General features: G+C 41.8%; 2 protein-coding genes and 1 non-coding gene across 3 annotated transcripts in view; 2 read left to right on the plus strand and 1 right to left on the minus strand.

Moving 5' to 3' along the window:
• Positions 1-8491, minus strand: part of PPEF1 (protein phosphatase with EF-hand domain 1) — a 115381-nt gene extending 106890 nt beyond the window's left edge. Inside the window, exons 1-2 of the mRNA XM_036271576.1 lie at positions 8449-8491; positions 7359-7412 (exon numbers count right to left, since the gene is read on the minus strand). The gene's annotated coding sequence lies outside the window, so the exon portion shown is untranslated. The remainder of the gene's footprint in view (positions 1-7358; positions 7413-8448) is intronic.
• A 310-nt stretch (positions 8492-8801) lies between these two features.
• Positions 8802-8874, plus strand: TRNAV-UAC. The gene has a single exon. It is a non-coding gene; the product is annotated as a tRNA-Val (tRNA).
• A 1736-nt stretch (positions 8875-10610) lies between these two features.
• Positions 10611-25849, plus strand: part of RS1 (retinoschisin 1) — a 30084-nt gene continuing 14845 nt past the window's right edge. Inside the window, exons 1-2 of the mRNA XM_036270988.1 lie at positions 10611-10703; positions 25652-25677. Of these exons, the coding sequence (XP_036126881.1) occupies positions 10652-10703; positions 25652-25677 (78 nt within the window). The 5' untranslated portion in view covers positions 10611-10651. The remainder of the gene's footprint in view (positions 10704-25651; positions 25678-25849) is intronic.

A 25849-nucleotide genomic window follows, 5' to 3' on the forward strand; every position in this document is an offset into this window, starting at 1 on the left:
GAGGAAGGAAGGAAGAGAGAGAGAAACATGGATGTAGGAGAAATGCATTGATCAGTTGCCTCTTGAATGCGCCCCAACCAGGGATCAAACCCAACATGGGACAATGTTCCAACCAACTGAGCCACAATGGCCAGGGCTAGAGAATTTTCTTTAATAGCACTTATTCTTATCTTGGTTTCATTTATATATTCATTTAACAAATATTTGTCAAGCAGGCACTGTTCTAGACCCTGGAGATATACCAGTTAACAGAACTGACAAGGTCTCTTCCCTTATGAAGTTTATAGCCTAGTGGGGGAAGTAAACATTCATCAAATAATTATAAAAATAAATGTAGCAGGAAGGAGGGGGTCAATGGGGGAAAAAGGGGGATATCTGTAATACTTTTCACAATAAAAAAAATAAAATGGAAATAGAAGAAAATAAATAAAAAGTAGCATTTATAGAATTTAAATAAATAAATGTAAAATTGCAGAGAAGTACATGTATCATGAGAATGAGTCAGGAGGTCAAGCAAAAAGGCTTCTCTGAGGAAGTAACCTTTTTTTTTTTTCATCCTCACCCGAGGACATTATCCCATGTTTTGTTCAGATAGAGTGGGAGGGAGAGAGAGAGAGAAACATCGACGTGAAAGGGACACATCGAGTGGCTGCCACCCGTACGACCCAACCAGGGCCGGGGACAAACTGCAACCGAGGTACATGCCCTTAGTGGGAACTGAACCCAAGTCTCTCTGGACTTCTGGCCAATGCTGTAACCACTGAGCTAAACCAGCCAGGGCAGCAAGTAACCTTTTAACTAACATCTGCAAGATGAACACAGATTGATTAGGTGAAGGTGTTGATGGGGGGATAGAGTCAAGCATACATGTGAGTTAAGGCTCAATGACTTGTAGTAGATAAGTGAACTCCATGATCTGGAGACTTTCCAAGGAGAATTAGGTCTTAGTTTACTAAATCTGAAATTAGTTTTTTTCACCAATATTCCAAAGAGTGTACAATCTGTGATTCTCATTTCCATAAAACTCTCTAAAATAGTGATTCTCAAACTTTAATGTGTTTATAAATCACCTTGGGGGGGGGTGTCTGGTTAAAACACAGATTTTGGGGCCCAGCCCCTTAGAGGTTCTGATTCAGCAGGTCTTGAGTGGCGCTCATGAATCTGTATTTCTATTAAGCTCCGCAGTGATGGCAACGTATACTTCGAGTGGTGCTGCTCTACATACAACACAGTATAATTTTTATTTGTTTAAATCTCTATTTTTCAACCCACCCTTTCATGACTTTTAAAGTCAAATTATATTCTACAACATTCTTATGATTTTTTTGGTCAATTCAGTAGTATCGCCAGAAGAAAATAATGTTGTGATATATAAATAAAACAATGCCATAGCTTATGATTTCAAATATTAGGAAAGAATGAGGGTAATAACAATTATAAGCAAACTGAGGTATCAGTAATGTAGTAAAACTTCATTAACCTACACCAGTGAGGTTGACAGTCATTCTCACTTTGAAAAAAGTCTGATTTACAGAGCAGCTTCAAGGAAACGTAATATAAATTAACCTCATGTAACTAAGGCCAGGAAATTTCTATATATTTAATGACTCTTTTACGTAAACAGGTAAATAAGAGCTATTTGTAATGAACATTTTCACATTACGAATGAAGCTCTGGATTTTATAGTATATGAGATAAAAATAACCTCCCTTTGCCCTGGCCAGTGTGGCTCAGTTGGAGTGTGGTTGGTTGTTCTGTATATCAAAAGATCGCAGGCTCGCCCTGGCTGGTTTGGCTCAGCGGTTAGAGCGTCGGCCTGTGGTCCAGAGAGACCGGGGTTCGGTTCCCGCTAAGGGCATGTACCTCGGTTGCAGTTTGTCCCCGGCCCTGGTTGGTCGTGTGGGTGGCAGCCACTCGATGTGTCCCTTTCACATCGATGTTTCTCTCTCTCTCTCCCTCCCACTCTATCTGAACAAAAAAAATGAAAAAATGTCCTCGGGTAAGGATTAAAAAAAAAAAAAAGATCACAGGCTCGATTCCCTGTTAGGACACATATCTAGGCTTCGGGTTCAGGTTCGATCCCATGCTGGGACACATAAAAGAGGCAACCAATTGATGTTTCTCTATCACATTGATGTCTCTCTCTCTCTCCTTCCTCTCTCTAAAATATTTTTTTTAAAAACATGTCCTCAGGTGAGGATTAAAAATAATAATAATAAACTCCCTTCTTAGGTCTCTGTTTCTTATTACAGAACACAATTCCTGCTGATCTGTCATGTTCCTGGTGGTGTGGCTAAGTGCAAAAGACTCTGAAAATGAGTTGGTGAGAGATCCAAGATTTCTCTGGATTGCCTTTCCTGAGAAAATTATGAAGTTAATACAGGGCCTAGAGCAAAATATTGTCATTTAAAAATTTTTAAAATGATGTCTTCTGTGCTTGGAAGAGTAGGAGGATTAAGATAGGGGACCAGGAACAAGTTCTTGACATTTCAAGGAAATGTCAGCTCTGCCACTTACAACCTAGGGAACTTGGGCAACTTATATAACTTCTCTGAGCCTCAATTTTCTCATTTAAGAAATGAGGGTAATAATATATGAATGGAATAATCTAAGTGAAAAATTCTTCATAAACTATAAAGCGCTAAGCAAATATTAACTACCATTTCTAGGAGAGGCCTACAATTTCCGAGTGGATACCCATCCTAGGAAAGAAATGTGATCTGGCCTGTGGGTCAGGATGTGCCTTGGGAGCATAATAGAATGTGGCTCTAGAGTCACATTGCTTGGGGTCATAGTCTAGCCCCATCACTTAGCAGCTCTGTGTGAGCTTGGGAAAATTACATAGACTGTGCCTGTTTCTTAGAAAACCAGGACAGTAATAGTACCTACCACACTGGGCTGCTATAAGGAATAAATGAGTTAATACACATTGTGGCAGCCACTGATAGTTGCCTAATCAATATCCATTCTCCCTTTCTTCCTTACCAATAAAACCCCAATTTTGTTGTAGGTAGCAACGGGTTCAGGCAACAAAACTCGATTTGCTAGGTTCCCTTACTGTTGGTTGGTCATGTGGCACAGTTCTGGCCAATGCGATATAAACAGAAATCTACTGTCTGAGGCTCCCAGAAAAACTATTTTCCTGATAAAAAAAGACCAGACATGAGTCCTTTCCTCTTTGCCTTTCCCTCTATCCTGCCTGGAACCAGGACACAATGCCTGGAGTAGGAGCAGGCCTCTTGAGCACATTAGCAAGAGAGAGAATGATGCTACAGAAAGATGGGAGGAGACTGAGACATGAATGAGAATGTGAAGCTGCTTCTTTCCTGACTTCATATCACAGGAGATAAAAATCAACCCTCTGTGTTGTCTCTGCTATTTCATTTACCTTATTACAAGCGGCCAAACATATTCTCTAACCAATACGTTTGTAAAGCAGTCTGAGTGTCTATGCTCATAGTTAGTTATTCAATAAATGCTAGCTATAATTATAATTATTAGTATTGTTTGCTTGGCCTTCTGGTCCCTAACCAGGTGGTTAGCAAATATTCTCCTCACTTCCTTGCAATAGTACCACAATTTTCTTTTTTGAAATCAACCCTCTCCCTATTCTCAACCCTGTGGTTTGCATGAGATTGACACCACCCCCCACTCTAAGTGTGGGCCCAGATTGGCTTAAGTCAATTAGCATGAGCACATTTCCAAAGCAACAGTGACTGTTCAGAGATGGGCACATAACTCAGGCCTAAAGCAGTTAGCACATCCTCTTCTGGCAAAAGAGAGTGTTCACATGAGCACGTAGCTAAAGACAGGCAATACGAATGGATCTCAGGGCTCTGGAGAAAGCACTGGGACACAGACTCACTCTTCTCCCCAAAATGTGGTGCTCTGTCTGAGTAAGGTTGTCACCATGAGGAGAGCCGGTCTGGTGGGGGATGGGGGGTACAACTGATACATGTAGAAGGGGAGACCAAGAGAAAAGCAGGGAAATGGAGCCAGAACCCTCCATCATAAATCTCTGATGAAATTTTACCTTCGGAATTTTCAAGTCAGATTCATTTTAGACTGGTTTTGCTAACTTAGTTTGGGCTGAATCCTCTGTCACTTGCAACCACAGATTCCTCTGATATTGTTAGATGAAAGAAAAACAAACAAACAAACAAAAACACAATTGAATGTAAAGATTATATACCTAGAAAGGAACTTCCCAAACTCTGGTCTAGTGTGTCTATTTAATCAAATCTATAGTCAAGTACAATATAAATTCATACCCAAATCACCTCTCCAAAAGAAAAGAACAGCAATAAAATCTAAAATTTGCAATTGTGTAAATTCATTCAAGTATCTATTCCAAAAGAAAAAAATCCAGCCAGTTGAAAGTGTTTTGTTTCTGCTTTTTGTAAATATGTCCAAAACTCCTTTAAGAATAGATGTGCATCTGGGTTTTAGAAAAAACGTTGAACCCGGAGTCAGACACTGGAAACCTATAACCAATACTGAAATAATATTCACAGACAGTTGTCATGGCAGCCTGCTCATTCTGTACAAAATAGAATCTACTTTATTTTAACAAGATGTAGCAGAGGAAAGCTGCTAGCCTGCAGACAGCCTCTGAGTTAACCTACTAATTAGTTTTGGTTTTATTATTATATACAATCTTCAGACAATACCCTAATGGTATTCCCAACAATCACAAATACTTAAAATCACTAAGAAAAATACAGTATATGATTTTTGTTTAATACCCGCATCACTCTTGAAATCTATCAAGCTCAGAGGCAAGCTCTATTATGTGCACAGTTGAATCCACTTGTAAATCTAAAGAAGACATTAAGTGTTAGGGAAGTGGAGGGAGTAGCCAATTTCATTTGTCACCAATTACCATTGGCTAGACGCTGCAATCAGACATTTTCTTTTAAATGGAGTTCTGTAGAAGTGGGGAGTAGCCAAATTGTTCTGTGTTCAGTTACATAGTCCCAGAGGAGTGACTTTAAAAATTAGAGGCACTCAAGATATATAAATAAGGGAGGGGGAGTATTTTGAGCTGGTCTCTTTCTCTCCCTGTATAATCTAAGCTCATTAAATATGTTGTGGGTGATTTGGGGTATTACAGATAGCTAGTATGGAGAGGAATACCACATGAGGCCATCTTTATTATTAAATGGGTTTCTGCATATCACCGTGGCCCCCCCTCCCCTCTGCCTTCCCCATGTCTGAGTTTCTTCTTTGAGAGGAGACAGAGTCTAATTGAAATCCAAATACACCCTAAGTTAGGAAGACTACATGAAACCATTCTCATCCATTAACATCTTGGAAAAAAATTAGTCCTTTGGGTTAATCAGTGTTCTTCAAACTCCTTGAGATGGGGCCATATCATATACTTCTTTGTAAAACTCCCACACTGCCCAACACTGTGCTTCTAGACATATTGAAGACATGTGATAATAAACTTCAATCAGGGGACTGCAACACTGGGAAGTCCCTCAGCAGCTGGTACGTATCAAAATGGTGTATGTTACATGCCATGGAGTTGCCTCTGACTCCTGCAGGAGCAGGTGGAGGGCTGGGTTTCAATAGGAATGCAGACAATTCATCTAGGGTGGGATTTTTCAACCATGACACTATTGACATTTGGGACCAGGTAATTCTTCCATGTGGGTGCTGCCCTGTGCAATACAGGATGTTTCACCGCATTCCCTGGTCTCTACCCTCTAGATACCAGCAGTACCCCATGTCATCCCCGAGTCATGGCAACCGAAAGTATCTGCAGACACTGTCAACAGCCTCCAATGTTTTGTTCCCCCAGGGGATATTTTGGGTTGTCACAACTAACTGAGGGATGCTGTGGGCATCCAGTGAAGAGAGGCAGGAATACTGTGAAACATTTTACAGTACACAGGACAGTTCTCCACAACCAAGAATTACCCAGTCCCAAATGTCAATAGGGCGAGAAGCCTTGATCTGGAGGAAGAGCTCAGGTGTAGATCTATGAGGGCAGAGATGTAGGTAGGTGGGCAGATGTGGGGGTTACTTGTGGAAGCTCTCTTCTGGTTGCTTCCATTTTTTCACTGAAATAGGAAGCAAGTTCATCAGCTGTGAGACTGGGGAAGGAGGTACAGGAAGTGTAGGGAGAGAAGATATGAAACTATCCTTTACGAAAGGTGTACAATGAATACACAGGGGAAGTGGACATGATTCTGGGCCACATCAACGGCTCACTTGAGATAAGTATTCAAGAATTTAATATAAAACCTGTAGGCCTGAATGTGTGTTTTTCCTGGGGCCACATTCAGGGGTGGAGTAGGGAGAGAATTGAATTCAGTAGATTGTGGTCTTGCCACAAGCAACAAAAAAGGCAAATGAGTGATTAAAGTGACCACAGAACTTGAGCAGGGTAAGAAAACAGAGGGATTTAAGCAACAATGAAAAGGTAGGTGGGCAAAAAGCAACAAATATCTATTCCAATAGACTAGTTTCAAATGTTTTGAACATGATGAGCCACAAAAAGGGAAAAATAAGGTGAGCTCTATCAACTAAGGCAATGACTCACTTTACTTAGTAAATAAATACTTGAGTACTCATTAAAAGACATAGTACAATTATCAATGAAACCAGGTCCACTGAGCTTCCTAAATCAAGTCAGTGTTTTAGACTGCAGTCTCTTTGGTTGAATTACCCTCCATCGGTGAAGGCAAACACTGAGGAAGCCACACTGGACATATGAGAAATCAGAGGACCCAAAAACCTTGAAGTGACTTCTAGTCTTTATTTACCAGTTTATGTATTTGCCTTATAGTTGCTGAGATGCTCATGGGCATACCTGGGGGTGACAGGCCTCACAAATCCAACTGAACAGACTGAAGTGCCAGGCAAAACTGTGGTTATCTGAGGCACTATCCATGACTCTGGTGGTTTCAAGGTGAAAATCATCAACAGTTGTTTCCATAGGTTCTTGGTTCCTGCGCTTTCGGATTTCATTTAAAAATTACAAAAGATAGCCCTGGCCGGTTTGGCTCAGCAGTTAGAGCGTCGGCCTGCAGTCTGGAGAGACCGGGGTTCGGTTTCCGCTAGGGGCATGTACCTCGGTTGCAGTTTGTCCCCTGCCTCCTTGGTTGGATCCTGCAGATGGCGACCACTCGATGTGTCCCTTTCACATGGATGTGTCTCTCTCTCTCTCCCTCCCACTCTATCTGAACAACAACAAATTACAAAAGATAAAAAAGAGAAAGTATCCATTTCCTCAGTGGCATGCATACAAACTATTACAAGAGACTACAGCACTGTCCTTTGTGGACATGGGCCTCCCAAAATCACTTAGGTGTCAGAAGACTGAGTATGAGCCCAGCCCTGCAACTCACCAGCAGAATGGTCTCAGGCAAGGCATTCAATATCTTTGGCTTCAAATTCTTCAGCTGAAAACAGATAGCAGTATTTACTATGGTTACCTCATAAGAATGTGGGAGGTGTCTAGTCCAACCCATGCATTTCATAAAGGATACTAAGGTTTGGGAGGTGAAGTGACCTAGTTCAAGAGTACACAGTGAGTAGACAAGAGAGGACTGGAATCCAAATCATGTCTCCCAGATTAGTGCACCTTCCACACACCTGTTTCTTTCAGGGGCCTTCCCAAGAAGACAGGAGTTGGCGGAAGAGGTTGCTTTCAGACAATCAGTATAATTTCTCTATCATTCTGCCAGTTTCAGAAGACTCCAGGGAAATGACAGTCACAGCTGCACAGCCTTCAGCCATGTCCCACTCAACACTAAAAATGCCTCCCCAGCCCCCACCAGTGTTTTTAAATGGTTTTCAAGCTTGAGGATGGCAAGCAATCCTCAAATGGTGACAAAGATCCATCCAGATGCAGAGGGGGTGTTAGTGGGGGTATGAATAAATGGCACTGACAACGAAAACCAATAAGGAAACCATACAGGCACCTTTTGTAATGGAGGGTCCCAGCACCTTATAGGAACCACAGTCCTGGGAGCACAAGGCCAGGTGCTATGGGTTTAGGGCTCTGAGGTCACCATTTTGGAATTCTTAATAACTTACGAACAAAAGGCCTGGTACTTTTCATTTTGCATTGGGTCCCTCAAATTTTGTGTCCGCTCCTGCTTCGCCCCCCACTCCAGCCATAAAGGGGGTGGCTTGTCTACACCACCACCCCACCCCAGCCGAGAGCAAACAAAAGGCCTGCACTGTTTAGCCCCCCTCGGAGAAGGCTATAGAAAAGGTCAGGGGAGCAGTAAGAGCCTACATTCTGGGTCAAAAGGCCGACTCACCAGCGACCTTTTCCAATCCTGGCAAAATAAATGCCGATATAAAAATGACCCCCGCCCCCCCACGCTGCCTGAGTGTTTGGCTCCCAGCAGTGCTCCTGTCCGCCCTCCAAAGCCCCGGAAGCGGCTCAGTGTGCCGGCGGGGAAAATGGGGGAAGTGAGGGTCCCTCACCACCTGAGGGGAACTGCCCGGAGGGGCTGTGCCCGGGCGTGATCCGCTTCCGCCCGCCGGGACAGCCTCGCTAATACTGAGGCTGAGGGAAAGTTTGGGGACGGGTGATAAGCCGGGCGGTGCTCTCGGCCGCGGGGGGACACCCGGTCGCAGGGAGAGCAACCCAGAGGGCAGAGAGGGTGAGCGGTCGGAACGCTGGAGCTGGAGTTAGGCCGGCCAAGAAGTCCGAATCTTGGGAGCGGGGCGGGGCTACAGTGAGGGCGGGGCTACGGCGAGGAGGCGGGGTTTCCGCGGGAGCGCTGTTTCTGAGGTGAGACTATAAGTAAACCAATGAGGAGGCTGCTCTACGAGGAGGTTCCATAGTGTAGTGGTTATCACGTCTGCTTTACACGCAGAAGGTCCTGGGTTCGAGCCCCAGTGGGACCACGACTTTCTTATTTTCAACATGTTTTGAGTTATTCTGGTGAAAGATAAAAACCAAAAAGGAAGTACATTTCTTTCTCCTTTTAAACAAAATTTTATTTTATTTATCTTTTAGAATGCTTTTATCGCAGAAGCGTAATAACAGATACCCGGCTCCTCCCATCCGGGCCGCCATCGCCCCAACTGAAAAACAGCAGAGGTGGGGGCTGGCTGTGTCATAGTCTCAAGGGCACCCCGGCCCGCTGGGGCCCTACCCCCCCACCTTTCCTCCGGTACCCCAGGGCGGCCTGAAAACAAAACCACCCAGCGTGGCCCTTTTCTTGCAAGTCAGGACAGGTCGGCCCCGCAAAGCCTTCAAATAAAATATGCCAACTCCACAGCTCTTTTATTGCTGTTCAATTATTAAAAGATTATTACTTATTATTATTAAGGGTTTAATTTTACATTGAACTTTAAAATACAGAGCAGGGAAAATCAGTTCTTTTCTTATAAAAGAAATAACAGTCCTTTTCTTTTTAATACAACAGTAGTTTGTAGAACAGACCTTTGTTGAATGAATCCATACACAGTACAGAATAAATGTCAGGCTTGTAGACATTCAATAAACTGATTAAATAACGTTTCTTTAGTTCCTTTTCGTTTCTCCCTATTAGTTCGTTGCACTTTCCTTTTGAAGGGTTATTATTATCTTTTTAATAATATAGTATTATTGTCTTTTTCTTCTTTGACAAGAGGAATGCAGGAAAGGTGTCTGGGACCCTGGGGCTGAGGTGGAATAGTGGTGGCCAAGAACTAAAAAGAAAAGGGGAAACTCAGTCTTTTTCTTTGCATTTTCCCACATAGTTTTGCTCATACAATGTGTAAATTTTCGTAATTTTCTAACTCGGAGTATGACACATGATTGTCCCTGTTATTACAATCTCTTCATTAACTTTTAACTTTATTTTTTAACCACCTTAGCCATTCTTAAGTGTACAGTTGAGTAATATGAATTATATTCACACTGTTGTGAAAAAGAAAAATATATATATGTATATACACATAATCCAATTTAAGTCTAAAACTACCACTATGAAGTAGGCATTACCATTATTTTACAGATCAGAAAGTTGAAACACAGAGAACTTAAGTAACTTGTCCAAAGTTGCATAACAAGTTGTTGAGCTGAGATTTGCACCCAGTCTGGCTTGGGAATCAGCTGTTAACCCTACCTGTTGAACTGAACCCTCCCTAACTTTGGCAATGTAGATTGTTTCCATTTTTTTGTTATTATGAATAACACAGCCATGTACATTCTTGTGTGTAACTGTTCCCCCCTCCTAAATTTAGTATTTTCCCATGTGAACAGGCATGGACTTGGTGCCAAATTGCTTTCTAAGAGAGAATCCATGTCATTTTCACAGATCTCAAGAATGTTAGTGCTTATTTGGCAGGAAATTGCTCAAGGTCACCTACTAGAAGATGATGGCAGAGAAGGAATTAAAACCTGAGTCTTCTGATTCTAGTTTCCATTTTCCTCCACTGCTTACCTTACATTTAAAGATAGACTAAAACTAATACTTTCCTTTGCTAAACTGACCTCAGTTGACATTAGATTCTTCTCTAAAACTTCCTTCTTGAGGCAGGTAACTATGTGGGTTAATTTGGTGGGGCTCAGCCAAAGCCCTAAGAACTAAATGGCATAAGGTGCTTAATGAGGCCAGTGCTCAAGTTAAGCTCCTGCTCCTGGGGAAGCTCTCCACTTGGATAAGGTAGAGCTGCCGCCAAGGACAAGGGGAGAATGCCACGTAAGATAGAAGGCTTCTTGATTTTACTTCTGTTTGGCTATGAAGGTATGTGCTAGCAAACCTTGAGCATTCATTATATACTTAATATAACTGAGTTAATAATATAGCTCATTAATAGAAATGCAACCTGAATAATGAAAATATTATTAATTGGCAAAGCATGTTAATTAATATGTTATTAATGAACAACAGTTGTCTTTGTGTGGATGTAGTACTCTTTGTCTCACCACTGGCTTTCTGGTTCTGTGAGGAGCCTTCTGAATTTCAAAGGATGCTTAAAATGGGTCAAGAAGAAGGAAGGATCTCAGTAATTGTATAAAATAGCTATAAATTCAACAATTAGTAGGAAAGTGTGGCGTGTTCTTGAAAAATTTTAGGCGGAATTGTAGAGATTAATCTTCCAAACCAAGACGCTATTAAGAGTAGAAGAGGTTGCTATTAATAATTCTGCTGGGACAACGGGTGTAAATCAGGCAAATCAGGACGTGGGGTCACCCTAGTTTAAACATGGATTAACATAGCATGCCAAGTACCATTGGACTCTAAGAGAGTAATCCAACTGACAGTCAGAAACCCCCGAAGACTCAATACACTTATTTTTAAGTCGCTAAATATGGTCCTGGCAGGAATGATATGCTTAAATAAGGAGAAATTAAAGGCAAATCTCTAAAATGTCATCCAATTCAACTTTCAAATTTTCAGTCTTTGGAATTATACTCTTTCATGCCTCTCTCAACTCTCAAGGACCCATCAGCTAAAAAATTTTTTTAGGTACATTCTGAACAAAATATCTTCTTTATGGTCATTGGGTATTTATGTGTGTAACAGAAATAAATAAGGAGGGTGGGGAGGAAGAGGTCTCTCCACTCTGTAAATGACCTGGTAGACAGATATGACAAAACTCACAAGCAGACTCAGAATTCCTGGTTTAAATTATTCTCCTCTCTACCCTCTCATATTTTTCTGGTAGAGTACCTGCTTTCATGATTCCCCAATCATATGGCTTTTGCTATTTAGTCACATTTCTCAGTTTGGAAAGACTTATAAAGATATAATCCCAATGTCATTTTGCAAACCCAAATGTATTTCTAAGTAGAGATCACTCAGACTAATTGTTTTTCCCCGTTGCAATTAATAGCAACTTGTTTCAGTAATTTAAAAACAAAAACAAAAAACTGTTTATTGATTTTTTAGAGAGGGGGGAAGAGAGGGGGAGAGAGAGAGAAACATCCATGTGTGAGCACAACATCCATCCGCTGCCTCCTGCATGGCCCCTACCGAGGATGGAGCTCAAAACCCAAAACCTGGGAATGTGCCCTCAACCAGAAATCAACCCGCAACCTCCTGGTACATAGGATGCCGCCCAACCAACTGAACCACACAGGCCAGGATTGTTGAAGTAATTCTTAATAATTTAAGATGCTTTTGTTATTTTGTTGTTTGTCCTTTCCTCTTTGCCCTTTCCTCAGCAAAAAAAAAAAAAAAAATCTAAATACCCTTTCAAGGCTTAAATGTCAATACTTCTGGTTCTCAGATATCCACAGGGCTCGCCCTCAGATTTTGTTTGCCTGTTCATTCAAGAACCCATCCCTAAGTACCTGCTATGGGCCAAACATGTGCTGAGTCTAACAATCCTGCTCTTTGACCCCCAAATGCGAAGAAACTCTAAAATTTACCAACCCATTTTTAAATTAGACCTGTTCATTCAGGGAATATCTACAATAAAAGACATGCTGTCAGGAGGCACAGAGCTGTGCATTCTTTCCTGTTCAATTACTTAGTAATATTTGTGCATGGCGAGGGATCTCCAGAAATTTACAAATAGAGAATCCCCTCTGTCCAGCTGGAATGGAATGTGGTCCAGTGGGTAAGCTTGAGAAGCTTAAATCTCTTACCCACCTAACCAACGCCCTCCACCCTCACATGGCGCGTAGAATGAAAGAAGCCAGCCGAAAATAGCCAGTGCTCTACCCTGAACTAAAGGGATGTTCCAGGAGACAGAGAAAAAATACAGGATGCAATTACTGCACTGAATCAGCTTGCAATCCAGATGGAGGAATAAGGCACAATGCACGTGGGAAAGACGTATTCTATTGCACACTGGGAACCTGAAGACAAAGCTTCTTTGTTTAATTTACTCTCCCCTGTTTCTATTCCATGGTGGCAGTGGCTCTTTCCTACAGTGAAATAAGGTAAATGGATTGACTTTACTTATGCATTAGATGAAGGTTCACTTGGGAATACACTAATCATCAGAGTAAGGCACAACTTATGTCTTACAACTGAAGAGGCTTCTATTTATATTACATTGTACATTTTGGATTCTAAGCCAACAAGGATTTTAAAAACTTCCACCTTAGTAAAAATTATATCACTCAATTACTTGGTCATGGTTATTATATTTTTTAAAAATTACCAAACTTTATCTTACAGGTGAGTGTCCTCTTTGTGGTGTGTTAACCATCAGGGACAGCAGATTTTTTTTTTTAAGCAGCTTGCTTGAGATGTAATTTACATATCATTAAATTCACCCATTTAAAGTGTGAAATTCAGTGGCTTTTAGTATATTTACAGATTTGTGGAGCACACAATCTAATTTTAGAACATTTTCATCTCTCCAAAAAGAATCCGGTAGACATTAGCAGTCACTTCCCATTCCTTCCCCTCCTCCCTCCCTCCAGCCCCGACCCCCACAACCACTGATCTACTTTATGTCTCTCTCTATAAATTTGCCTATTGGGGACATTTCATTTAAATGGAATCATATAGCATATGGTCTTTTGTCTGTCACATAGAATATGTTTTTGAGGTTCATCTGTGTTGAAGCAGGTACAGATAACAGATTTACCCCTGAATATGTCTGTCGCCTAAAATAGTAACACTTTCACTCCAGAAGCAATTTCCTTCTTTCGTCTTCACAGAGAGGGACATTATTTCAGCCTGCTGTTTTTCTCCCATGTCTTATTCTTGTTTTTCAAGTAGATTGGAAGCTGGTTACAGTTTTATCATTCATAATTTTATGCTTTTCTCCAAGGCTTTATCTGTTTCCATGGGAAGGAGAGTTCTGTATTTAGTGACATCCAATCAAAGAGACTAAAAGAGTCTTCACACAGGGATGGGGAACCTTTTTTCTGCCAAGGGCTATTTGGATATTTATAACATCACTCGCGGGCCATACAAAATTATCAACTTAAAAATTAGCCTGCTATGGAAAGTATTATCCTCAGTGAAACAAGCCAAACAGAGAAAGACAAGTATCACATGATCTCACTTATTTGTGGAATATAATGAACATAACAGTTTGAGGAATAGGGTAGATCCAGAGACGTGGAAGTAGGGTACAGACTGACAATCCCCAGAAGAGGGGGTGGTGAGGGGAGGGAAGAGGTAAACCACAGAACTTATATGCATGTACGCCTAACTGGACACGGACAACAAAGCTGGGTATGGGCTGGGGGGGGGGGGAGGAGAAACATCTGTAACAAAAATAAATTAATAAATAATTTTAAAAATAAATAAATAAAAAATAAAAAGTCTTGAATATGTAAAAAAAAAAAATTAGCCTGCTATATTTGCTCAGGCTACTTTGGTGAGGCGAGTGATGTTAGCTGATATTGATTTCACAGGCCTTATATGGCCCACGGGCCAGACCTTCCCCACCCTCAAATGCATACCTCTTCTCTTAGGTTTGCAAGGCACATTTTGAGAAATAGCTATGCCTTGAATTTCCTTGCTGTGGTAACAAGTGTTTTCCCATGAAGTGGTCCTTTGGGCAAAAGGGCAGAATGACTCCGTATTGCATGACTCTAAAACCGGTGAGTGGCAGACTTCTCAGATGCTCTAGTGGAGCGTAACCTGTGGAGGAATCTCAAAAACAACCCCAGTAGGGAGAAAAATGCAAAACCACATAATCTAAATCCTTTACTGTTTTTTCCTTTAAAGTCTGGCCTGTTTTCTTTTGCTTATTCCAACAATGTTATTTTCTTTTTTAAAAAAAATTATTGATTTTCTAGAGAGAGAGGGAGAAAAACATCAACTTGTCATTCCATTTATTTATGTATTCGTCGGTTGTTTCTCATATGTGCCCTGACCAGGGATTGAACCCACAACCTTGGCCTATCAGGATGACACTGTAACCAACTGAGCTACCAGCCAGGGCAAAGTTTTGCTTAGCTTCTGGTATTATAAGATGTTGTAGTCAAACATGCTTTTGCCAGCTTTTTTGATTAATCATTCTGGGGACTACAGAGGCCACACTGCTGCTCCCTTGCTGACGACAGCTCTTCCTGTAAAATGCTTGCCGTTCCCTCCGTCTCTGCTCATTTCCCTAAGGATCTGGTGCCTCAGAACCCCAGGCTGCTTACAGAGCAATGCTTTCTGGGGAGGGGAGGCGGAAATCTGCCCAGTCTCTGGGTAAACACAGGAAGTAGCTCTCAAACTAGGCCTCCTGGTAGGTCTCTTTTTCTCCACAGGTTGACAGTGGCCGGACCTCCTCGACCTTTCCTTTTTGCCTTCTGCTTTGTTTTCTGCAGAATGTGGAGCCCCTCCAGGGCCCATCCCTAGACCCAGGCGATGCAAAGGCAACTGGACAGGTCCTGAGCTTCATTTGAACTCTGGGTTTGCTCAGTTGCAGCTGCATAGACCCTCTTCAGTGACAGATATGGCCTCTGGGCCAAACTGATTTGGTTATTAAGGACACACCGCTCACCTCACCTTTGGTCCCCCCAAAAGAGGGCCTTGGCACAACTGATGTTTGCCCAACCGACAGGGCCTTCCTGCATTTTGGCCATCCCCAGCTCTTGAAGATAGGGGTGGAGCTGAGTGCCTCCTGGATGAACAGTCCCCAGATCAACTAGATGCCAACTGCTCATCTACTGTGCAGTTCTTGGCAGAGCAGCTGCGAGACTGAAGCTATGGATTCACGTGCACATTAACTGCGAGGAACATAGGGTGACACCAGCCTAACTCGATTTTCCCCTGAGCTTCAGGAGCTTCCAGCCAACCGCCCACTCAACTTCAACACTTGGGTGTCCCATTGGCCTCTCAAATGAAACATTTCTACCCCCATTTCCTCAAATCTCTGTTCCCCCTAGAACCTTCTCTTCCTCTGTAAATGATAGCTCTATTCTCTCAGTCACTCAGGCCTCAGGCAGCTCTTTTTTTTTTTTTTTTACATCCACATCATCTATTGGCAAATCCTACTGCCACCACCTTCCAATGACAGTCAGAATCCAGCCATTTCTCATTACCTCCACTGCCACCACCCCAGGCCATGCCACCATCATCTCTCCTTTGGATGACACGTCAAGCATCCACCCACTTTAGTGTCTTTATAGTTCATTTGCTCATTCATTATTCCCAGGCCACGCCACCATCATCTCTCCTTTGGATGACACGTCAAGCATCCACCCACCTTAGTGTCTTTATAGTTCATTTGCTCATTCATTATTCCCCCACTTCCCCACATTAGACTATAAATTCTATGAGGGCAGGTGTTTTTCCTGTTTTGTTTACTTATATCTCCAGCACCTAAACCTGGACCTAGAATATAGATGTTCAATAAATAGTAATAAATGAATGAATGTTTCGGGACCAGTCATTATCAGCTATCTTTTATATTAGTTTGTATAATTGTACAGGTACTTAGATAAACCTGTGGGTAACAAAGAGGTGGGACTCAAAGGCCAGAACAACTGGTGAGTTCTATATGTGGGACAGAAAAAGTCCTCTTCAGAGGGAAGGGGATAAGCAAGCAGAAAAGTTGGGAGGGGAGGGCATTTGAAGCCAAGAACTCATAAGGACAAAAGCATGGAGGCAGGAAACAGCTTGGCACACTTGATGAATTGCAGGTAGTACAGAGTACAAAAGATCAATCTGGAAAGGTAGGCAGGAGCTAGATCACAGTCCCTCTAAGGAACACATTATTATACATACTTGAAGAATGAGGAAATAGAGACATGCAGTCATACAACCAAGAAATGTCAGAGGTGGAACTCAGACCCTGGGAGAGGGGACCCACCAAAGGGTTTGGCAGAAAAGTGATAAAATCAGGTTTGCATTTCATTCCATTGACAAAATGAAGGATGGATGAGGCAAAGTCTCTTTTTAGCAAGGAGAGAGTCCAGGGGAGAAGGGGAAGGGGGAGGGTCTAAAACAGGAAGTGACAGTGAGGGTGGAGAGAAAAGAAGTCCCCTAATAGATACTGGGTATAGGGTGATAGGAAAAAGAGGCGACTAGTCCCGATCAGTGTGGCTCAATTGGTTGAGTGTCGTCCCATGCACCAGGAGGTCACTAGTTTGATTCAATAAATGTTCACCACAAAACATATCCAAGTAACTAGAACTCAGATCAAGTAACAGCACTCAGATCAAGACATCCTTTCTGGACTTCCTACCTGCCACTCCCCATCCCAAGTGTGACCAGGACCCTATGTCTAGTGGCATAGATTACTTTGGCCTGTTTTTATACATGTTAAATGGATTCATATGGTATATCCACTTTAGCATCTGACTCTCCACTCAACATTGTGAGATGCAGCATACTATGGAGTTGTAGATCATCCCTTTTCATTGCAGTATAGTGTTCCACTGTGTGACTCTACTACAGGTATCCATTCTACTATTGATGGGCATATGAGTGTTTCTACTTCGGAGTTATTTTAAATACTGCTGCTATGAATAATCTAGTACATGGTTTTGTTTTTTGGAGAACATATGCGTGCATTTCTGGTAAGTAAATACTTGGGAGTAGAATTGTTGGTTCATAGGGCACATATGTGTCCAGCCTCGGTACAAATTGCCAAGCAGTTTTTCAAAAAAGTTAGACCAACTTATACCCCACTGGCACCACATGACAGTTCAGATTGCTCCCTGACCTTGACGACACTTGGTTGGCACCAGTTTTACATAGTAAGAAACATTTACGTGGAGATGTCCAGTAAGCCATTCAATGCAAGTATCAGAATCTTGGGCTTAGCAACATTTATGGAGATGGAAAAGAAGTAGAGCTCTCAAGAGAGACTGAGGAGGACGATTCAGAGTAGTGGGAGAACCAGGTGAGCAGCATGACGGAAACTGAAGGAAGATAGGAGAGACTGACAGCACCCAACATTGCGCCACAAAGACTTAAGCTCAGTGTTGGACAGAATCCATTGAATGTGGAAGTGAGAAGTCATTGGCAATTTCCTTTGCCAGCACAGGGCTTGGCCTTCTACTAGGATGGTGCTCCCTAACCTTCACTGTTACCTGAAAGGGTCAGTTCTGCCCATAGGGGGTAGACCAAGGAGTCTCTAGGAATGAATAACCAGTGAACAAGGCCCAGGAGAGACAGCAGTTTGGTGACTACAGGTGAGGGGTGGCCCTGAAACTGCCCAGGCTAAGAGGTATGGCCCCTTGACTCCCACTGTAGCCTATGCATAACCCGGCAGAGCAATGACCCTGGGCATTATCCTGTAGTTGGTCTTTTCCTGGGTCCTCAAGGCCCTGTGGGGAGAGAGTGAGGCTTCCATTTCAGAAGGCCTAGGCCCTGGCCCAGGGCCAGGCCCACAGTGGACATGCAAAAGGGATTTGTGTGGAGACCGAAAAATGGCGGCGGAGTGAACGGAGCTACACAGACCGTCTCCCAGAACCAAACTGGAATTACAACTATAACACAGACAAATCGACGGGAAAAACCAACAGAAAAGCAGCTTGCGAGGACCATACAACGAGGGACACTGACTCCATCCCAGTAGGCTTGCGAAGGCGCGAGACGGGGCTGGGAGCGCACGGTCGGCAGCTCGGCAGCGGCCTTAGCTATAAGCGGCGCCCGCGGGTCACACTCCCAGGCGGCCCCACAGCGCAGCCGGGACTGAGGCTAAAACAGCCACAGCCACTCACCTTGGGCTCCGGCAGAGGGAGGGCAGACTGGACTGGAACTGTGTCGGGACACTCGGGGTTTGGAGGGCTCTCGGAGCTTTGGCTGAGTGCAGCCACTCAGGACGGTGGCCACATTGCTTCTTCCCAGGGCTCTGAGAGAGGCAGCAGCCCCTCCCTCGGAGATCCAACCCCACCCTGTGGGCCATTGAAGTGTTAATTGAGGCTCACTAAGGACCAGCATCTGCCCCACCCTCGTGAAAGCCCCTTGGCTGAGCACCAGAGGGAGTTTTTCAATCAACTGACAACCCAAAACTCATCAATTAACCTAGACTGCTAGCTTCCAGGCAAAAAGCTAGAGGATAACAGTACGTTTCCTGGGCTGGCAACTTTAACCAGGAAAGTAAGACTTGACAGTGGTGTTCAACGCGGGTCCTCCCTCGCTCATCTAAACACAGGAGAGGGAGCCACAAACAGCAGAACACCAACACCCACAGGGAGAACTTGACAGGCTCCAAAGCCCAGAGTGATAGCTAAAATGGTGAAACACAGAAACAGAAGCCAAATGAAAGAGCAAACCACCTCCACCGAAGATGAGATCAATGTGGAGCAATTAGGCATGTTAACAGAGCTAGAATTCAGAGCCATGATCTTGAGGAAGCTGAACAGCATGAGTAAGGACATAGAGACACTGAAAATAAGCCAAATGGAAATTAAAAACCAACAAGAAGAGATAAAAAATGACATATCCGAAATGAAAAACACATTGGAAGGTTTAAAAAGCAGAGTAGGGGAAGCTGAGGACCGGATCAGCGAATTAGAAGACAGGGTAGAAAAAATCAACCAATCAGAAAAACAAAAGGAAAAAACTATTAAAAAACAGGAAGACAGCTTAAGAGAACTATGGGACAACTGGAAACGTAATAATATTCGCATCATAGGAGTCCCCGAAGAAGAAGAAAAGGAGCAAGGGATAGAGAATATATTCAAAAAAATAGTGAGAGAAAACTTCCCTAATTTGGTGAAGGAAGAAGGCATTCAAGTTCAAGAAGCACAGAGAGTCCCAAGTAAGAAGAACCCAAACAGGCCCACACCAAGACACATAGTAATTAAAATGCCACAAATTAAAGACAAAGAGAGAATCCTAAAAGCAGCAAGAGATAAGCAACAGGTTACCTACAAAGGGAACCCCATAAGGCTCTCAGCTGACTTCTCACAAGAAACATTACAGGCCAGAAGGGAATGGCATGAAGTAATCAAAGTCATGAAAAACAAGAATCTGAATCCAAGACTACTCTACCCAGCAAGGCTATCATTCAAAATAGAAGATCAAATAAAGAGCTTCCCAGACAAAAAAAAGCTAAGGGAATACATTAGCACCAAACCAGCACTGCAAGAAATGTTAAAAGGACTGCTGTAATTAGCAGTAGAAATGGGAACAAAAATAGAACCACACTAAACAAAAATGGCAATAAATAAGTACATATCAATAATCACCTTAAACGTAAATGGACTGAATGCTCCCATAAAGAGACACAGAGTAGCTGATTGGATAAGAAAGCATGACTCATCTATATGTTGTTTACAAGAGACCCATCTCTCAACAAAAGACTCACATAGGTTGAAAGTGAAGGGATGGAAAAAAATTTTCCAAGCAAATGGAAAGCAAAAAAAAGCTGGGGTAGCAATTCTCATATCTGATAAAATAGATTTCAAAATGAAGACCATAACTAGAGACAAAGACGGCCACTACATAATATTGAAAGGATCTATCCAACAGGAAGATATAACCTTGATAAACATATATGCACCAATATAGGAGCACCAAAATATATTAAAAATCTTCTGGAGGACTTCCAAGGAGAAATCGACAACAATACAATCATAGCAGGGGACTTCAACACCCCGTTGACAGCACTGGATAGATCCTCTAGGCAAAAAATTAGCAAGGAAACAGAGACTCTAAATGAAGCACTAGACCAAATGGATTTAATAGATATCTACAGAGAATTACACCCCAAAACTACAGAATACACATTCTTCTCAAGTGCACATGGGACATTCTCAAAGATAGACCACATGATAGGACACAAACTAAATCTCTACAAGTTCAAGAAGATTGAAATCATATCAAGCATCTTCTCAGATCACAATGGCATGAAACTAGAAATCAACTGCAACAAGAACATGCAAAGACATTTCAACACATGGAGGCTAAATAGCATGTTATTAAACAATGAATGGGTCACCGAGGAGATCAAGGAAGAAATCAAAAACTTCCTGGAAACCAATGAAAATGAACACACAACAACACAAAATCTATGGGATGCAGCGAAAGCAGTTCTGAGAGGGAAGTTCATAGCACTACAGGCCTACCTCAAAAAACAAGAAAAATTTCTAATTGTCTAACCTCACAACTTAAAGAATTAGAAAGCAAACAAAAAGAAAACCCCAGAGCAAGTAGAAGGAAGGAAATAGTAAAGATCAGAGCAGAAATAAATGACATAGAGACCAAAAAAACAATTCAAAGGATCAATGAAACAAAGAGCTGGTTTTTCGAAAAGATAAACAAGATTGATGGACCCTTAGCTAGACTCACCAAGAAACAAAGAGAGAGAACCCAAATACACAAAATCAGAAATGAAAGAGGAGAAGTAACAACCAACACCACGGAAATACAAAAGATCGTTAACAACTACTATGAACAACTATATGGCAACAAATTCGACAATCTCAGCGAAATGGACAAATTTCTAGAAACACACAGTCTCCCAAAACTATTCCCGGAAGAGATAGAAAACTTGAACAGACCAATAACAACTAAGGAAATTGAAGAGGTAATCAAGACTCTCCCAGCAAACAAAAGCCCAGGCCCAGATGGTTTCACGGGGGAGTTTTACCGAACATTCAAAAAAGAACTAACACCCATTCTCCTCAAACTATTTCAAAAAATTCAAGAAGAAGGAAGACTTCCAAACACGTTCTATGAGGCCAGCATAATTCTAATTCCAAAACCAGAAAAAGACACTACGAAGAAAGAAAACTACAGGCCAATATCCCTGATGAACATAGATGCCAAAATCCTGAACAAAATACTAGCAAATCGGATCCAGAAATACATCAAAAAAATTATTCACCATGACCAAGTGGGATTCATTCCAGGGATGCAAGGCTGGTACAATATTCGCAAATCAATAAACGTGATACACCACATAAACAAAATGAAGAATAAAAACCACATGATCATATCAATAGATGCTGAAAAAGCATTCGACAAAATCCAGCATCCATTTCTGATAAAAACGCTCAGCAATGTAGGAATAGAGGGATCATATCTCGACATAATAAAGGCCATATATGAAAGACCTATAGCCAACATCATACTCAATGGACAGAAACTAAAAACATTTCCATTAAGAACAGGAACAAGACAGGGATGTCCACTTTCGCCACTCTTGTTTAACATTGTACTGGAAGTCTTAGCCACAGCAATCAGACATGAAGAAAAAATAAAAGGGATCCAAATTGGAAAGGAGGAAGTGAAACTGTCATTATTTGCAGATGACATGATATTGTACATAGAAAACCCTAAAGACTCCATCAAAAATCTATTAGACTTAATAAATGAATTTGGCAAAGTAGCAGGATACAAAATTAACGTCAAGAAATCGACGGCATTCTTGTACATCAATGATGAACTCACAGAAAGAGAAACTGAAAAAACAATCCCATTTACCATCGCTCCAAAAAAATTACGATACCTAGGAATAAACTTAACCAAAGAAGTAAAGGACCTATTTGCAGAAAACTACAGGTCATTGAAAAAAGAAATAGAGGAAGATATAAAAAAGTGGAAGAACATACCCTGTTCATGGATTGGAAGAATTAACATAATTAAAATGTCCATACTACCCAAAGCAATCTATAGATTCAATGCAATCCCCATCAAAATACCAACGACATATTTCATAGAACTAGAACAAATACTTCAAAAGTTCATATGGAACCAAAAAAGACCCCGAATAGCCACAGCAATCTTGAAAAAGAAGAACAAAGTTGGAGGGATCACATTACCAGATATCAGGTTATACTACAAAGCGACTGTAACCAAAACAGCCTGGTACTGGCACAAGAACAGGCATATAGACCAGTGGAACAGAACTGAAAACCCAGAAATGGACCCAAGGCAATACGCTCAATTAATATTTGACAAAGGTGGCAAGAGCATACAGTGGAGTAAAGACAGCCTCTTTAATAAATGGTGTTGGGAAAATTGGACAGCTACATGCAAAAAAATGAAACTCGACCATCAACTTACACCATACACAAAAATAAACTCAAAATGGATAAAAGACTTAAATGTGACCCGTGAATCCATAAAAATTCTAGAAGAAAATGTAGGCAACAAAATTTCGGACATCATACGGAGCAGAATTTTCACTGATACATCACCTAAGGCAACAGAAATAAAGGAGAAAATGAACACATGGGACTACATCAAACTAAAAAGCTTCTGCACAGCAAAAGAAACGATCATCAAAATGGAAAGGCAACCCACTGTATGGGAGAACATCATTGCCAATGATGTATCAGATAAGGGGTTAATTTCCAATATATACAGAGAGCTCACACAACTCCACAAAAGGAAGACAAAGAACCCAATTAAAAAATGGGCAGAGGAGCTGAATAGACACCTCTCCAAACAGGACATACAAATGGCCAAGAGACATATGAAGAAATGCTCAACATCACTAATCATCCGAGAGATGCAAATTAAAACAACAATGAGGTATCACCTCACACCTGTCACAATGGCCGCCATCAACAAATCATCAAACAACAAGTGTTGGCGAGGGTGTGGAGAAAAGGGAACTCTAATACACTGCTGGTGGGAATGCAGACTGGTGCAGCCGCTATGGAAAACAATATGGTGCTACCTCAAAAAATTAAAAATTGAACTTCCATTTGACCCAGTGATCCCACTGCTGGGAATATACCCTAAGAAGCCTGAAACACCAATCAGGAAGAATATATGTACCCCCATGTTCATAGCAGCACTATTTACAATAGCTAAGATCTGGAAACAGCCCAAGTGTCCACCAGTAGACGAATGGATCAAAAAGCTGTGGTACATATACACAATGGAGTACTATGCAGCGGTAAGAAAGAAAGATCTCTTATCCTTTGAGACGACATGGAGGGACCTGGAAAGTATTATCCTAAGTGAAAGAAGTCAAGCAGAAAAAGACAAATACCACATGATCTCACTTATATACGGAATATAATGAACATAACAGTCTGAGGAATACAGTAGACCCAGACACATGGAAGTAGGGCACAGACTGACATCCCTCAGAAGAGGGGATGGGGGGTGGGGGGGTGGGAAGAGATAAACCACAGAACTTATATGCATGTATGCATGACCAATGGACATGGACAACTAAGCCGGGGACAGGGTGGAGGGGGTGGGGTGGGGGGTGCCAATGGGGTAAAAAGGTAAAATATCTGTAACAAAAAAATAAATAAAAATTCATAATAAAAAAAAAAACAAAAAAAAAACAAAAAAAACAAAAAAAACAAAAGGGATTTGTGGAATAGGTAAATATGTGTTATTTAAATAAAGGTACGATTTGAAAAAGAGTTTTATAATTGTGATGAAAAAGATGAGACCATTTCTTTACTCTCTAAAACAATCTGAAATTGTTTTGGGGGCATCAGATCTAATTTTTAGATAGGAAAGTGGTTAAGGAGGGACTTTTATTTCCTGCTGTCTACACTCAGGTTTTGTTTGAGATTTTCATACATAGGTGTGTCGCTTTTATAAGCAGAAAAGAAATGAAGGGGTTTGTTTTGTTGAAAATGAGAAGTGGTGCCCTGACCTGTTTTGCTCAGTGGTTAGAGCATTGGCCTGCAGACCAAAGAGTTGCGGGTTCAATTCCGGTCCAGGGCACGTACTTGGGTTGCAGTTCGGTCCCCGACTCTGGTCAGGGTCATGCGGGAGGCAGCCAGTCGATGTGTCTCTCTCATATCAATGTTTCTCCCCCCCCCACCACCACCACTCTATCTGAAGATAAATAGAAAAATATCCTCAGGTGAGGATTTAAAAAGAAAGAAAATGAGAAGTGGCGTTTTGGTGCTTTAAACCGTACTGTCTGCTGGAACCTTCTGTGACTACAGAAGTGTATATCTGTGCTGTCCAGTGCAGCAGCCACTAGTGACATGTGGCCAGTCCAGTAAGCACTTGAAATGTGGCCAGTGTGACTGGAGAAATGAATTGAATTTTTAATTGTATCAATTTTAGTTAAATTCAGTTCAAATAGCCACAAGGACTAGTAGCTAGGGCATTGGACAGCGCAGCTCTGAGCAATCATTTTATGCTAATATATACACACACTTTTCCTATTCCTTTGTGCAGTCATCCTTTTCATTTATTCTTCCATAAAGATAGTTTATATGGTAGTTTTATGTTAAATTTTGCACACTTTCAATTTCCCCACATAATTTATGTGGTATTTATACTGTGATTATGGTTTGATATTTCTTGTACATAATAGATAACCCTGTAAAGCATTTTCTAAACAATGTCCTAACCCTAAATAATTACCTAAATGTGTCACAGTGGGGGAACTGAACATCAGCTCTTGACTAGCACATTGGGCAGACACTAGGGAGGATGATGATGATGGAGTCACTCAGTGGTTAGAGCTTTGGCCCGGGCACGGAAGGGTTGAGGGTTTGATTCCCAGTGAAGGGCATATGCATGAGTTGTAGGTTCCATACCTGTCCCCAGTCGGGATCCTGCAAGATGCAACCAATGTGTCTCTCTTACATTGATGTTTCTCTCTTTCTCCCTCCCTCCCTCCCACTCTATCTAAAAATCAATGGAAAAATATCCTCAGGCGAGGATTAACAAAAAAATAAAAGAAAATAATACCAATTATCCCTGTCTTTCTGTTTAATTTTCCTGTGCCTAGTTTCTCAGCATCTGTGGATGCTGACAGTTACTTAGTTTGACTTCTTCCAGAAGGAGGTTTGTTAACTTTTATGTGACTTCATTTTACTTTTCCATGTAATGAAACATTTTGTTGAATTTCTCTCTTTTTTAAAATTTGATTTTTCTTCTCTTGTCCTCTTGCTCAGCCACACTGGGATTGTCATCTACTGAGGTATGTTATAGTAAGAAGGGTAGGATTGCCCTGGCCAGTTTGGTTCAGCGGTTAGAGCATCGGCCTGCGGTCCAGAAAGACCCGGGTTCAGTTCCCGCTAAGGGCAGGTACCTTGGGTGCGGTTTGTCACCGGCCCTGGTTGGGTTGTGCGGTTGTGCGGGTGGCAGCTACT

The sequence above is a fragment of the Molossus molossus genome, unplaced genomic scaffold (assembly GCF_014108415.1).
Source record: "Molossus molossus isolate mMolMol1 unplaced genomic scaffold, mMolMol1.p scaffold_m16_p_2, whole genome shotgun sequence".
Lineage (NCBI taxonomy): Eukaryota > Metazoa > Chordata > Mammalia > Chiroptera > Molossidae > Molossus > Molossus molossus.